Source organism: Ursus maritimus, unplaced genomic scaffold (assembly GCF_017311325.1).
Source record: "Ursus maritimus isolate PB19 unplaced genomic scaffold, ASM1731132v1 scaffold_19, whole genome shotgun sequence".
NCBI classification, from domain to species: Eukaryota; Metazoa; Chordata; class Mammalia; order Carnivora; family Ursidae; genus Ursus; species Ursus maritimus.
Genome location: NW_024424341.1, coordinates 2,796,440 through 2,809,279, shown reverse-complemented (window position 1 = coordinate 2,809,279; position 12,840 = coordinate 2,796,440). Strand labels below are relative to the sequence as shown.

At 54.6% G+C, this 12,840-nt stretch overlaps 1 protein-coding gene across 2 annotated transcripts in view; it reads left to right on the top strand.

Moving 5' to 3' along the window:
- The window catches only part of FOXF1 (forkhead box F1), an 8,644-nt gene extending 1,822 nt beyond the window's left edge, over nt 1-6,822 (top strand). Inside the window, exons 1-2 of one of the 2 annotated variants that reach the window (XM_040633218.1) lie at nt 304-1,282; nt 2,733-6,821. In XM_040633218.1, the coding sequence (XP_040489152.1) occupies nt 304-1,282; nt 2,733-2,893 (1,140 nt within the window). In that variant the 3' untranslated portion in view covers nt 2,894-6,821. Of the gene's footprint in view, nt 1-303; nt 1,283-2,732 lie in introns of those variants that run through there. The other variant, XM_040633219.1, reaches the window with a different exon arrangement.
- The last annotated feature ends 6,018 nt before the right edge of the window (nt 6,823-12,840 follow it).

Genomic DNA, 12,840 nt, shown 5'->3' with positions numbered 1-12,840 from the left:
GGGAAAGAGGGAGGAGAGAGAGGTGGGGGAGGAGGGAGCTGCGGAGAGGGGGGCTCCGCGCCAACCGCCGGCGGATCCAGCAGCTCCTCGGGGAGGACGGGCGGGCGGGCGGGGGAGGGCGCGCCGAGGCCCGCTCCGGAGAAGTGGCCGCGGATGACGGCAGAGGTGCAGCCAGCCCCGCGCGCGCAGCCCCCTCCCCCTCGCCCTCCTCCCCCCCCTCCTCTTCCTCCTCCTCCTCCTCCTCCCGGCTCGTCGGCGGCGCAGAGCAGCGGCGGCAGCGGCGGCGGCGGCAGCAGCCACCCGATGTCTTCGGCGCCCGAGAAGCAGCAGCCACCGCACGGCGGCGGCGTCGGCGGCGGCGGGGGAGGCGGCGCGGCCATGGACCCCGCGTCGTCCGGCCCGTCCAAGGCCAAGAAGACCAACGCCGGCATCCGGCGCCCCGAGAAGCCGCCCTACTCGTACATCGCGCTCATCGTCATGGCCATCCAGAGCTCGCCCACCAAGCGTCTGACGCTCAGCGAGATCTACCAGTTCCTGCAGAGCCGTTTCCCCTTCTTCCGCGGCTCCTACCAGGGCTGGAAGAACTCCGTGCGCCACAACCTCTCACTCAACGAGTGCTTCATCAAGTTGCCCAAGGGCCTCGGGCGGCCTGGCAAGGGCCACTACTGGACCATCGACCCAGCCAGCGAATTCATGTTCGAGGAGGGCTCCTTTCGGCGGCGGCCGCGCGGCTTCCGAAGGAAATGCCAGGCGCTCAAGCCCATGTACAGCATGATGAACGGGCTTGGCTTCAACCACCTCCCGGACACCTACGGCTTCCAGAGCTCTGCCGGCGGCCTCTCGTGCCCGCCCAACAGCCTGGCGCTGGAGGGTGGCCTAGGCATGATGAACGGCCACTTGCCGGGCAACGTGGACGGCATGGCTTTGCCCAGCCACTCGGTGCCACACCTGCCCGCCAACGGCGGCCACTCGTACATGGGCAGCTGTGGCGGTGCAGCGGCCGGTGAGTACCCGCACCACGACAGCTCGGTGCCTGCCTCCCCGCTGCTGCCTGCAGCCGCCAGTGGGGTCATGGAGCCGCACGCAGTCTACTCGAGCTCCACGGCTGCCTGGCCACCCTCGGCCTCCGCAGCCCTCAACAGCGGCGCCTCCTACATCAAGCAGCAGCCCCTGTCCCCCTGCAACCCTGCGGCCAACCCCCTGTCTGGCAGCCTCTCCACGCACTCCCTGGACCAGCCGTATCTACACCAGAACAGTCACAACGCCCCAGCTGAGTTGCAAGGTGAGTGGGGAGACCAGGGCTGTCCTAGTCCTGGGGGATTCCGACATCTGTCAGTGCACTGAACCCAGCGCCCAAACCACTGACCACCCTGGGCAAGAGCTCGATGCCACTTCTGTGGGGTGCCAACCCCACTGCTTCAGGGAGGCATCAGCTCTCCAGAGTATCTCTCAGCCGAGCATGCCGCCCTTTGAAGGGTAAGTGCAGCTGGGGGGGGTGCAATTTAGGCCAAGATAATTGCTGTTTCTCCTTCTGGGTTCCAACTCCCAGCTGCTGGTAGTCCCTAGCCTGGCCAAAGTAGGCCCCTTCCTCGCCAGAAAGACTCAAACCCCGATATTCTACATCCTTTTGAATCCCTAGCCCCCTCACACCTCAGCAAGTTCCCAGGATGGAGCCCAAGCCCAGTCCTGGCCAGCTGGCTGGGCCTCCCCTGTAATCGCCAGCGGAAAGCTGCCTGGGCAGAAAGGCAGAGTTAGGCCCAAAGCTGCCTGGGCTGGGTGCTCAGAGGCCCAGCACCTCAGCCTCCCAGGGAACCAGGCCTGGCCGTGGGAAGGTCTAGTTGGGGGACATTTTGTGGTGACAGAGGCAGAGGGGCTGTGGCCAGGCCCAGAGCAAGAGTTAGAGGTGCAGGCCCCACAGACTCTTTGTTACTGAGGATCCAGGCTTTAAGTTCCCCAGGTACGCTCCTCCCCACCCCTCTGAGGAGATGCAGAAGAGTCTACCCTCCGGCACACTCCTCTCCGCAACCAACAGCCTCTCTGGGCCTGGTTCTGGAAAGGGCGCAGAGGAGCTAAGCAGGGCCTGTCAGGGCTCAGCTGTCAGCCACTGGCCGGCCAGCGGCCGGCCAGCGGGAGGCAGGAGCCGGCCTGGAGGTTGGAGGGCCGCCTCTCCATGGGGATCTCCCTGCTTGGGCTGCTTCAAACTCCCTGGCTCCAGCAGCCTCTCCACCGCCTGGGGGAGGGGGCTGTTCTCCAAGGGGCCCTTCCCCTGGAGAAGCCTCCAGCCGCACCAGGGCCTCTGCAGGCTTTGGGGTTGGGAGGTGGGTGAGCCACCGCCAGGCACAGGCCTTGGGCTGACTGTGGAGGTGGAGGCCAGACTCTCCTTGAGGTCTGCTGGCTTGTGGCAGCCCGCTAACCCCTTCCCCTTCAGCCTCAGGAAGCCCCAGCCCGGAGCTTGGGTGTCCCAGGCGAGAGAGGCCCATGCATTGGGCACCCAGGGAACAGGGGTCATCGCTGGGGTCCTGGGATCTTCTGCTGGAGCGCAGAGCCCAGGGCCTGAAACCCAGGGCCGCCTGGACCCGCCCGAGGCCGGAACTCTGGGAGTCTCGCACCTCGGTGGGGCGTAGGGAGGCAGCAGGGCCATGCGCTGGAGCCGGGTGGCGCTGCTTCTCTGCCTGGAGCCCTGGGTGCCGACCCTAACTCTGCTCAGTGCCCTCCTGTTGCCTCCTTTGCAGGCATCCCGAGGTATCACTCCCAGTCCCCCGGCATGTGTGACCGCAAGGAGTTCGTCTTCTCCTTCAACACCATGGCATCCTCGTCCATGCACACAGCCGGCAGTGGCTCCTACTACCACCAGCAGGTCACCTACCAAGATATCAAGCCCTGCGTGATGTGAGGCCGCAGCTGGCGGGACCCTCCGGGCACGGGTGGCCTGGCGTAGGGACCCGGAACCCATCCCAAGAAACTGCTTTATTCTTGAGGTATAACCGTAGGCAGAAGACAAGGGTTTGACCCCTACCCACCCGGATTATTTGGAAAGGACTCCCCAAGGCAAAGACCCATCATGGTGGTCAGCACCTCCTCCCCCACTCCTTCAAAAAAAAAAAAAAATTAACAAATGGTGGCTGTGGGGCCTGGTCTGACTGCAGCTGTTGGTAAATAAGTATCTATTTTTGATCGAGTTAAAGCCCGCTGAGAAGGTGCTGGACTGGGGGAAACCCTCAACATCTAAACAAGAATTCTGCTGAGGCCTTTCCCCACCTTCCCTCCAGTGGCAAAAGTGGGGGAAGGTTTTCAGAAGAAAGGCAAACGTGTGAGACCATCATTATCAAATACTTTTATTTTTTGGTTATTTATCTTGTTATTTTTTAAATTTTTTTTTTTTTTGGAAAGAATGTCTTGGAATGCGCAAGTCTCCTCTTAGAGCCCTGTTTTGCAGGGAAGGGGGGGGGGCAAGAAATCACGTCTCCCTCCCCATCTCAGAAGCCCTCTAGCAACCACAGGTGGATCTTTGTGCGGACTTGCATTTCTGAAGCCACTGTTCGTCTTACAAAAGGAAACCAGAAGGAGCCCAGAAGCTGGGGCTCTCCCCGGGCCTCTGCCCTCCCCTCAGCCCTCCTCTGCCTTCTCTACAGTCCTTTTGGTTTTGTTTCCAATTGCATTTTGACTTCTTTGGCGGGTGTTTTTCTCACAAGACCCGACTGTCTCCCGACCTCTACTGTAAAAACGTGCTGGTGTGAGAGCAAGGGAAGCACAGCGCGGCGCGGGGACAGGGAAGGCCGGTGAGCGCACGAATTCAGGATTGCGGCGACGCAGAAAGGTTAAGGCACTTTTTAAACTATAGCAAGGCTCATCCTGTTATTTATTCTACTTTCTTTCCCTAATAATCGAAACACCGCATAGGCTCCTCCGTTTATCAGTATTAATGGTGTAACTTTGTTGGCAATATTTGCCGCGTAGAATTTTTTTTTTTAGAGATCCATTGTAAATTTGAAACAAAGTCCAATCTGTGTAAAAACAAATTCCCATATGTTTATATAAATATATATATAAAATGAAGGACTACCCCCTTTTTTTAGTATTTGGCTGCTGGGGTGCAGCATTTGTGACACGTATTTTAAATTTCCTTCTGCACTGTATAAAAAGACAATTTGAGGATGTTTTGCCTTTTGTGTATTTTTTCCTAAAAAAAGAACAAAAATAAAAATGTATAACATTTGTACATGGCCTTTAACATTGTATCAACTAGAAATAAAATCACATGAGTATTTTATTGGGATCGGGATTGCAGAATATCTTCCAAACCCCAAAATATACACAGAAACCTGTTTGGGATCTTTAGACTTGTTTTATATGTAAAATATGGGTGATTCTAAGTACTTTTTTCTTTTTCTTTTCTCTCTCTCCCCCACTTTCTTTTCGTTTTTTTGTTGTTGTTGTTTTGTTTTGTTTTTTGCTAATCCTCCTCTTTCCATCCTTCATTTCCCACTGAAGTGAAATCTGGACAGGAGTAACTATTTTTCTTGGCTTCTGTTTTTTAAGAAGAGCCCTCTGCCCCTCTAAATGTCATTTCTTGTTTTAAAGACATAATCAGATGTTGAAAGAAAAACTGTGCCCCTCCTTTCCCCAGGGAAAACCATATAGATATAAGTATATAAATGATTTTTTTTTTTACTTTTTTTTTTGTCACCAATGAGAGTTTTACTTGGAGTTTCAGGCTTTACTGTTACCATATTGTTATAAATTATGAAACAACTTTAGTTTTTTTGTAGACTTTTGTTTTTTGTTTTTGTTTTTTGAGGGTTTTTTTGTTTGTTTTTGGTGCTCTACACTTGGTTTTCCCCAACTGAGAAGTAAAATTTAAGCAAGAAAAGGACCATTAGTGTGGAAAGCAAGGTGACAAAAACATTTCCATTCAGGAACATTTCCCCCGAAGTCATTGTGGGGGGGGAACACCGTTTAAAACCTGTGTCTCCAACCGACCACCCTCTTTCTATTCCAATTCCCGCCTACCTAAGAAAACAAACAGTAAAATCACATTGTCGGTGCGGCCAATTCAGGACCCACCGCAGTCTCTCTGCGTCGTGGGGTCGTGAGCCTCTGAACCTGGTTCTTCTCAAATTTGACATTTTGGACATGAGGGTAATTTCTCCAGTGCTCTGTTACATCAAAATTATCAAACTCGCCCAGGCAATTAATGTCCCAAACTAACCGCTGTCTATAAAATCGAGATAAAGCGTACACCAAAAGGCCGGTGACTCCATCCCTGGGGTCTCTGATGGGGCGAAACGGCGGGGCCGCGGTCTCCCGGCGCAGCCCGCTGTCGCCCGCACGCGCCTGGCCCTGCGCTCCGGGAGCACGTTTGCTACGAGCAGAGAAGGCAATGTCCTCCTGGGGTGGAGGCCACCACAGCATTCCGTTGGTGCCCAGGAACACAAGGCCAGAGAAAATCCCCCAGGCCTCCAGCGCGGAAGCTCTGCGCTGCGCTCACATCCAGGCAGGAGTGGGCCTCGTCCTCGCTCCCGCACCACGGAGACTGAGCCCCAATTAGGACCTAGGCTCCGGGAAGTGGGGTTGATTAGGAGAAACCCAATGCCAGCCCAACCGGCACGCTCCCCAGTCTCCAGCAACGTCTCTAGCCTCCGCGCCTGCTCTTTTGGCCCCTGGTACACCGGAGATCTAGTGCGCGCTGACCGTGCGTGGCTTTGGTGCCGCTGGACCAGAGTCTGGGGCGGAGGTGAGCCCCGGCTTCCTGCTCATCTCCCCAGCAACACCTGCGTTTCAGCGGGCTCTCCCACCGCTCCCACATCCTGGCCAGGCTGCGTGGGAGGCACTCAGGGGGGCCTGTGCAGGAAAACCGGCCAGGGGGCCCCAGGCTGGGCCTGGCCTCTGTCTCCCAGTCTGACCCAGAGCCTGGGGATGAGAGAAAAGCCTTCCCCGCAAGGAAAGCTGGGTTCGGAAAGCGCCTGAATACTGCAGGCAAAATGGTCTCCGGACCCTTGTTTGAGATCACAGGACGCTGCTGCTGCGGCTACTGGTGCCTCACGGAAACCCGGAAACCTGCTCACTTGGGTTGTGTCTTCCCCAGGGCCCATTTCATCCCTGATTTGTACAGGGCCCGCGGGGCAAAGCTCTGGCCGCTGCGCGCCCCCACAAAAGCGTGCTGTGCATATACAAGTTACGATCTTAGAAACGTAAAGGTATTTCTGAGTCTGGTGCAAAACCATGCACACTCTGTACATAAATGGGTATTATTCTACCATACAGGCATCCTAGGTAGAATTAATTCAGAAACCTCTGAGCATACCTCAGTGGGGGGTGGTCTTGGAACAATGCAGTCAAGCTGCCCTAAGTGTATGAATCCCTCCAGTAATAAAACGCCTGGAGGCCCAAGGTGGCAAGGGTTATGCCACAGAATTTCTGTTTGTGGATTACACATCCCAGGGACTCCAGGGTTCTACTCGGGGGAGGGCCTGACGTCCTGGGCTCACCCAAGCCTCATCGGCTGGCCCATCGCATCTCCAGCGGCAGGAGTGCCTTGGCATCCTCCTGGCTGCCCAGTCCCAGGCAGGAAGGAATTGCAGGCCCAGCCAGCCCTCACCCCATGGAGCTAGCTCCCTCCCTCTCTCCCTCCTTCCCTCCCTCCCTCGCGCCCTCCTCTGGTCCACATCTGGCTGGAAGGCACTCAGGATATGTGCTTCTGATGGGAAGGTGCCTGGCCCATCAAAGCCCATCTGTCCCAGTTTCCTTCTCTCTTTGGGGCTGGAGAGCTGGGGACAAGGAGGGGAATAGGGGTGCATAAAGGCCAGGCTCTAGGCGAGGCATCCACTAGCCGGCAGCTATTCCAGAGGTAGTGGAGAGATGAAGCTACAGTCCCTGCTCTGCCACATTGAACCTGGGCAAACCCTATGGCCTCTGAGCCTCAGTTTCCTTATCTCTAATAATACTATTCTCATGGCCTATGAAGGGCAGTGCCTAACGTTCTCAGGAGCTCTGTGGTACCCAGACAGGAGTGGCCACAAGACCCACAAATGTCTCACCCTGTTTCCCTAGAGATCTGCTGGTCTGAGGGCGTGTTGTGGGGGGAGGGTGGGTGCCATACAAGAGGCAAGATTCCGTACTTCGCTAGGCCCTAGACTCAGGGGTTTCCAATGAGCACTCAGTCTGGGAGCCACTGAGCTCCCCATCTTCTAGCATGCTGCACCTGGACAGACTCTGCTCCCTTCCCAGGGAGGATCTCCTAACCCCCAGGCCAGAAGACCTCTGAGCCCAACAACTTCATTTCTGATGGTGATTCTCAGTGTAGAACTTCCCTCATCAGAAACACGGGATGTCTACTGAAACTGCAGATTGGGGGAGGGTGGCGCTGAGAGCTACTTGGTTTGACTCTCTGGAGGTGGGATCCAGGACTCCAGCCTTCAGAGATTTCCAGAGTTCCTGGTGACTGCTTAAGTTTGAAATCTTTCCCCCAGTGTTCTCTGGGATCCTGAGAAAAGCCCTGGTGAAGGCAGCTCAGCATGGCCTCTGCTGCCCCCTCCCGCCCAGCTGCCGCAGCAACTCCGAGTCCAGGCAATCAGACACGCAGCAAATGTTCACGTTCATAAGACATGCTGCGAGCTGGCCATGGCAAGCCCTCTTCCCACACACCCCTCGGCCCTTCCTGGGATTCCCTTAGGGAGGTTCTAGGACTACTGCTTTCCAGAGGCAAAAACCGAGCATGGACAGGTCAGAGGGCTTGCTGCAGACACTGCTAATAAGAGCAGGAATTTGGACTCGATCCAAAGCCCATGTCCCTAAAGCACTATGTTCCATGGCTCCTGCTCACGCACCTTCCTCCAGCCACCAGGCCTAGTGAAAAGGGGCAACTGAAGTGTCGTCCACAAGACCACTTCTGCTGGGGTCTCTGAACACAGGTCCTCTCTCACCACCTCTGCCTGGCAGCTGGCAGCGTGGTCATGCAGATGGGGTGGGGAGACTGGCCCAGCAAGCCCAGCTCACACCCATGACACCCACCTCCTCTGGTACAACGGACTTAGAGTTCATGGACTTCTACCCTGGCCCCCATGAAAGCCCCCTTCACTTCCCTGGGCCCTCTTAGTGCAGCAAAGAAAAGCTCAAATGAAAGTTGAAACTCAAGGCAACAGAGGCCAGTAGGGTAGCACATGGGGCTGTGCTTTCCTGCTCTGCTTCTAGAATCTTCTGGGCATCAACATGTCAGAACTCTGGGCTGTTTCAAGAAGAGAGGTCTTTGCTGGCTATCTCCAGCAGACAAGCCATATCCACTCATGAGGGTACACAAATGGATTTTAGGACCAAGACAAATCACAGGCCTCTCTCAGTGTTGATGAATGTGCTCTGGGGATGGGCAGGGGACGTCTCCAAGTGTGACAGAGGAAGAACCGCCATGGACGCTGAGCACCTCCATGTGCCTGTCATTTCAAGGGGCGAGATTCAGTGTTACATACACCCCGGTGATCATGGGTCGACAGACCAGAGTACTGTTTCCAGCACCAGGACGCTTGGGGTTGTGCTGACACACTTAAGAGACATCACCAAGGCCAGGGCAACTCTGGGCCCCGAGCAGAGGCAGAAAGCCCCCAGCGTGAGCACGATCAGTGAGAGGCTCCCTCCAACTCTTACAGGGTAGGCTTTCTGGGGGGCGGGGGGAGCCGATGTAGAAAAGGTGCAGGCCATACCCTATGGCTTCAGAACAGTGGTCTGGGGAAAGCAATGGTGACAAGCCTCTCCAAGCATCTTATTAAAACTACCACACCATGGAGGGGGCACGGGCCATGCATCCCACTGCGTCTAGGATGTTTATGGCCAGCTACAGGGAAACATGCCAGGTCCTCAGATGTCCCCTGAAAAAGGGTAAACTGTTTCTGTATTTGGAAATGCCCCCAGAGCCAGCCACAGAGCAGCACACGTGTTTCTGTGTCCTGCAACACCTTGGCGTGGCCACAGCTTGTGTGACACAGTGACACAGGGAGCGCTGCGCCATCTCTGTCCAAACGGTCAGAGGCTTGGCTAGGCGGCAGCAGGTATGGGCAGTGGGTGCCAGTTAACTCTCCAGGGCTCTTCACAAGATGCCTTCCCTGGGGAGAGGGAACTCTCCTTACGAGAGGAGAGGCAGCCCACCACATCTGACCCACCCCAGAAAGCTCACCCCTGACGGCTTCTCCATGAGGTCGCAGCGCCACCTGCTGTCCACTGTGCAGTTTTTGTCGGGACAACAGCCGACTTCCCAATAAACGCAAGGAAAACAGGTTTCACCAGAACGTGGACAGATGTGCACACATGAACCTGATTTTGATGATTTAGGCCCTCTGATCTTTGTTAAGGGGCACCTGACTTTGGGGGGGGGAGTAAAGACTAAATCAATTTAGTCTTTCCCTAACTATACAAGCAATACTGTCTATTCAAAATAAACCTTGGAAAATTGAAAAGAGGGAAGCAAACATCACTTCAAACCCTGTCCCGAGACAGCTGTGTTGGTCCCAAAAGATGTCCCTGTACACACAGACCCCAAGGCTCCTGAGAAGCAGACAGTGAAGGTTCTAGTTGAGAGCGCAGGAGTCAGAGGGACTGAGTTAACTTCCTGACTTTGTGAGCTCAAGCAGGTGCTTCTCGCTGTGCCTCAGCTTCCCCATCTGTGAAGCGGAAGTGATGGCAGTACGTCTCTCAAAGCACTGTTGTGCAGCCTAAGTGAACTGAAAGCCTATGAACGGCTTATCGGTGAAGAAACCCAGGCACAGAGAGGAAAAGCACTGTACCTGAGAACACACAGCGAGGATGTGCCAGAGCTGGATTCCCTGCAAATCCTGGTGGGCACAGCTTCACCACCACATTCCTCAACCATTACATCAGCTCTTTGACGTCCCCACAAGCCACTGTGGCTTCCAGTTACCCCTGAGGCCCTGCCGGTGGCCAACAGATGATCCAGCAGCATTTCCCCAGTGGACAGGCTTTTCCCCTGTCCCCTCTTCCACACCTGAGAAATGGGAGTGTAACAGTACATTCTTCTGAGGGTTGAATGAGTTAATCCGCCCTCTGAGGTGGGGAGAAATGTTTTGTTTGCTCATAACTCAGCACTTCAGGGCCTGAGTTTATTGCTTCCAAACCATCCAAAGTGCAAAACGTCCACTTTACATGGTCACATGTCAGCTTCCATTTTAACCTTTGTGATTTATGGACGTTGAAAATAAAGGGTTCCATTCACAGGAAGGAATCCTGCCTTGTCAGAGGAACAGGAGTGTGAGCCTGTTTGAAAGATCGCCCAGGTGGTCTCTGGTGAGAAACCAGGACGATGACAAGGCCTGGCAAAGTGGTCGGGGCCCACCGGGGATGGGGGGCGGGTGTCTGGAGGAGCCACGCCGCACGCCAGGAACAAGACACCATGCCGCGCTGTCTTTGGTTCCTCACCCACGAATGTCGTGGGACACAGACTACATCCAGCAGCAGAGGCCACGCTGGCTCAGCGCCCATCACACCACGGGCTTGCAACAGGGGAAGCTGCTTAATGACGGAGATCAGATGTGAGGGCAGCAGGAAGAAACGGCACAGAGCGGACAGCACCCGGGGGCCCACAGCCAAGGATCCCCTGCAAGCTTCTGAAGTGAACAGGCCTGAGCCCAAGTGTCACTGTGCCTCTAGTGTGCCGTGGGGCCTTGGGGAAACCACATCTCCCCCATTCCTCTGCTGGAAAATGCCCCTGGGGTTGTCTGCCTCTCTCTACCTCAGGTGACAAGTGAAGACAATCCACAGGCACAGAAGGCACACAGGTGGCTCTGGCTCTAGCCTGGTCTGTGACCTGTGACAATTTGACTCAGCCTCACTATCGACAAGCTGGGGGCTAAGGGCAGGTGGATTCCTCTCGCTATACCTTATCAGTTCTGTGAATAGAGATATCCCCCCAAAAAGATTGAAGATTAGGTGAAATAATGCATTTGCTTATCTATGTATATAACTGGTGTTTCCAGATTTTATCTTAATATGTATAAATACATTTCATTTATATATGGATATCACGATATAAACACAATTATGCAACTGATTATTAACGAAGAAGAAATCACCCTCCAAATTTAAAGCAGCAAAAATCATCCATTTCACTCCTGACTACAGTCTGGGCAGGGCTCTGTGGAAAGAGCCCCTCTCTGCCCCAGGGGGCATCCGCTGAGACAGCCCAGGTGGGGCTGGAGGACCCACTTCCAAGGCGGTCGCCTACAAGGCCGGTAAGGAAGCGGTCAGTCCTTCTCCATGGGGCCTGGCCCGGGCAGCCTGGGCTTCCTCACAGTGTGGTGCTGGGGTCCTCAAACCACTGTCCTAGGCAGAAGCCGCAGTGGCCAGTGTCCTAGCTTTTTCCTACAAGCCACCAGTGCCACTTAGCCTTTACCAGGCGAGCCCAGAGTCAAGGGGTGGACACAGACCCCTTCTCTCCACAGAAAGCGTGTCAAAAACCCTTTGGGGCCACATTTTACAACTTCCACAGCAATAATAACAGCTCAATAGGGGGCATCCGGCTGGCTCAGTCAGTAGAGCACTCGACTCTCCATCTCAGGGTTGTGAGTTCACACTCCAACGTGGGTGCAGAGATTACTTTTAAAAATCTTTTCTAAAAAACAAGAATAAAACAACTCAATAAATCTGAGCTGCTATCAGGAGGAGGGAAGTGTCAGCCGACAACATAAGCCAGCGTAGCTGAGGATGCTGTTCCCTCCCTCAGCGGCTGGGGGTGGAAGGGTCAGACGGGCTGCACTCAGTAAGCAGTATCGCTGGGAAGTGACCGCGAGCTCACCGACACAACAGCCTCTTCCTTCTGCTTTTATGCGTGAGGCTGTGTGTAAGATTTATTTTGAAGGCTTCCCTGAGACACCCCCACACACACTTAAAAAGTTTTGAAAATGACTAGAGTCCATGGTCCTTAAGTTTCAGGAGTATCTATTTGGAACACCGATTGGATTCAACCTGGATAAAGGAGAAGTAAGGGGGGGCAGGGGTGTAGACCCAGAACAGCCATTTTGGAAAACAGAGTCCGCTGCAAGCCAGGTGCTTCCTAGGGGCTACAGGGTTGGGCAGACGAGAATATGGGGCAATGCTCCCCAGGAAGATTAGAGGTGGTGAAGGGAAGGAATCCTCATTTCTGTCCCTTCAGCAAAAAGCTCCATCATCTCATGCACAGTGAAACCATCTGACTTTGGTTCCTAAAGTGCAGTGGCTGAGGTCTGCTGTGGGGCAGGAGCAGAAGGGGTGGCGTGCAGGCCTCAGGGTTACCACCCCTAGACCTGGTTACTGCTGCTCTCCCCGACGTCTCACCCTCTCCGGTACCCTGTCGCCCAACGCCAGCTCTTTGTGGCTTCAGCTGTGCTGGCTCTTCTCAGGCACATTTGTTCTCAGCATTCTTACCTGCGGTCCTGTGTCGTCACGGGTTTCCTTCCCCTTCTGTGGTGTCTGGGGTGAAGCATGGGAGGGCCACTGGAAGAGAACTACCGAGGCTCCAGGGAGAGTGGGAGGGGCGACCCATGGCCCAGAGTGGTGGGCCACATTTTTATATAAAAATACTATAATACTAACTACATGACTGCATAAAATGCACCGGTTACTCTTGCCAATTGGAGTGTTCTTCAGAGAGCTCACTGGGGAGGCTCCTTGGGATTCTGTCCCAACCAAAATCTGACATTCCAAGGGGAAGCAAAGGAATAAATTCCTCCTTAACTTCGGGGTTGTTTTGTTTTTTATGATGTTCATCCCTGCCCCGGCACTATAGATGGGATAATACATTCTCTGGTGTTCTTTCATACTTCATGTTTGGATATCCAACTAGCCTGGAATTTACTTTTATGT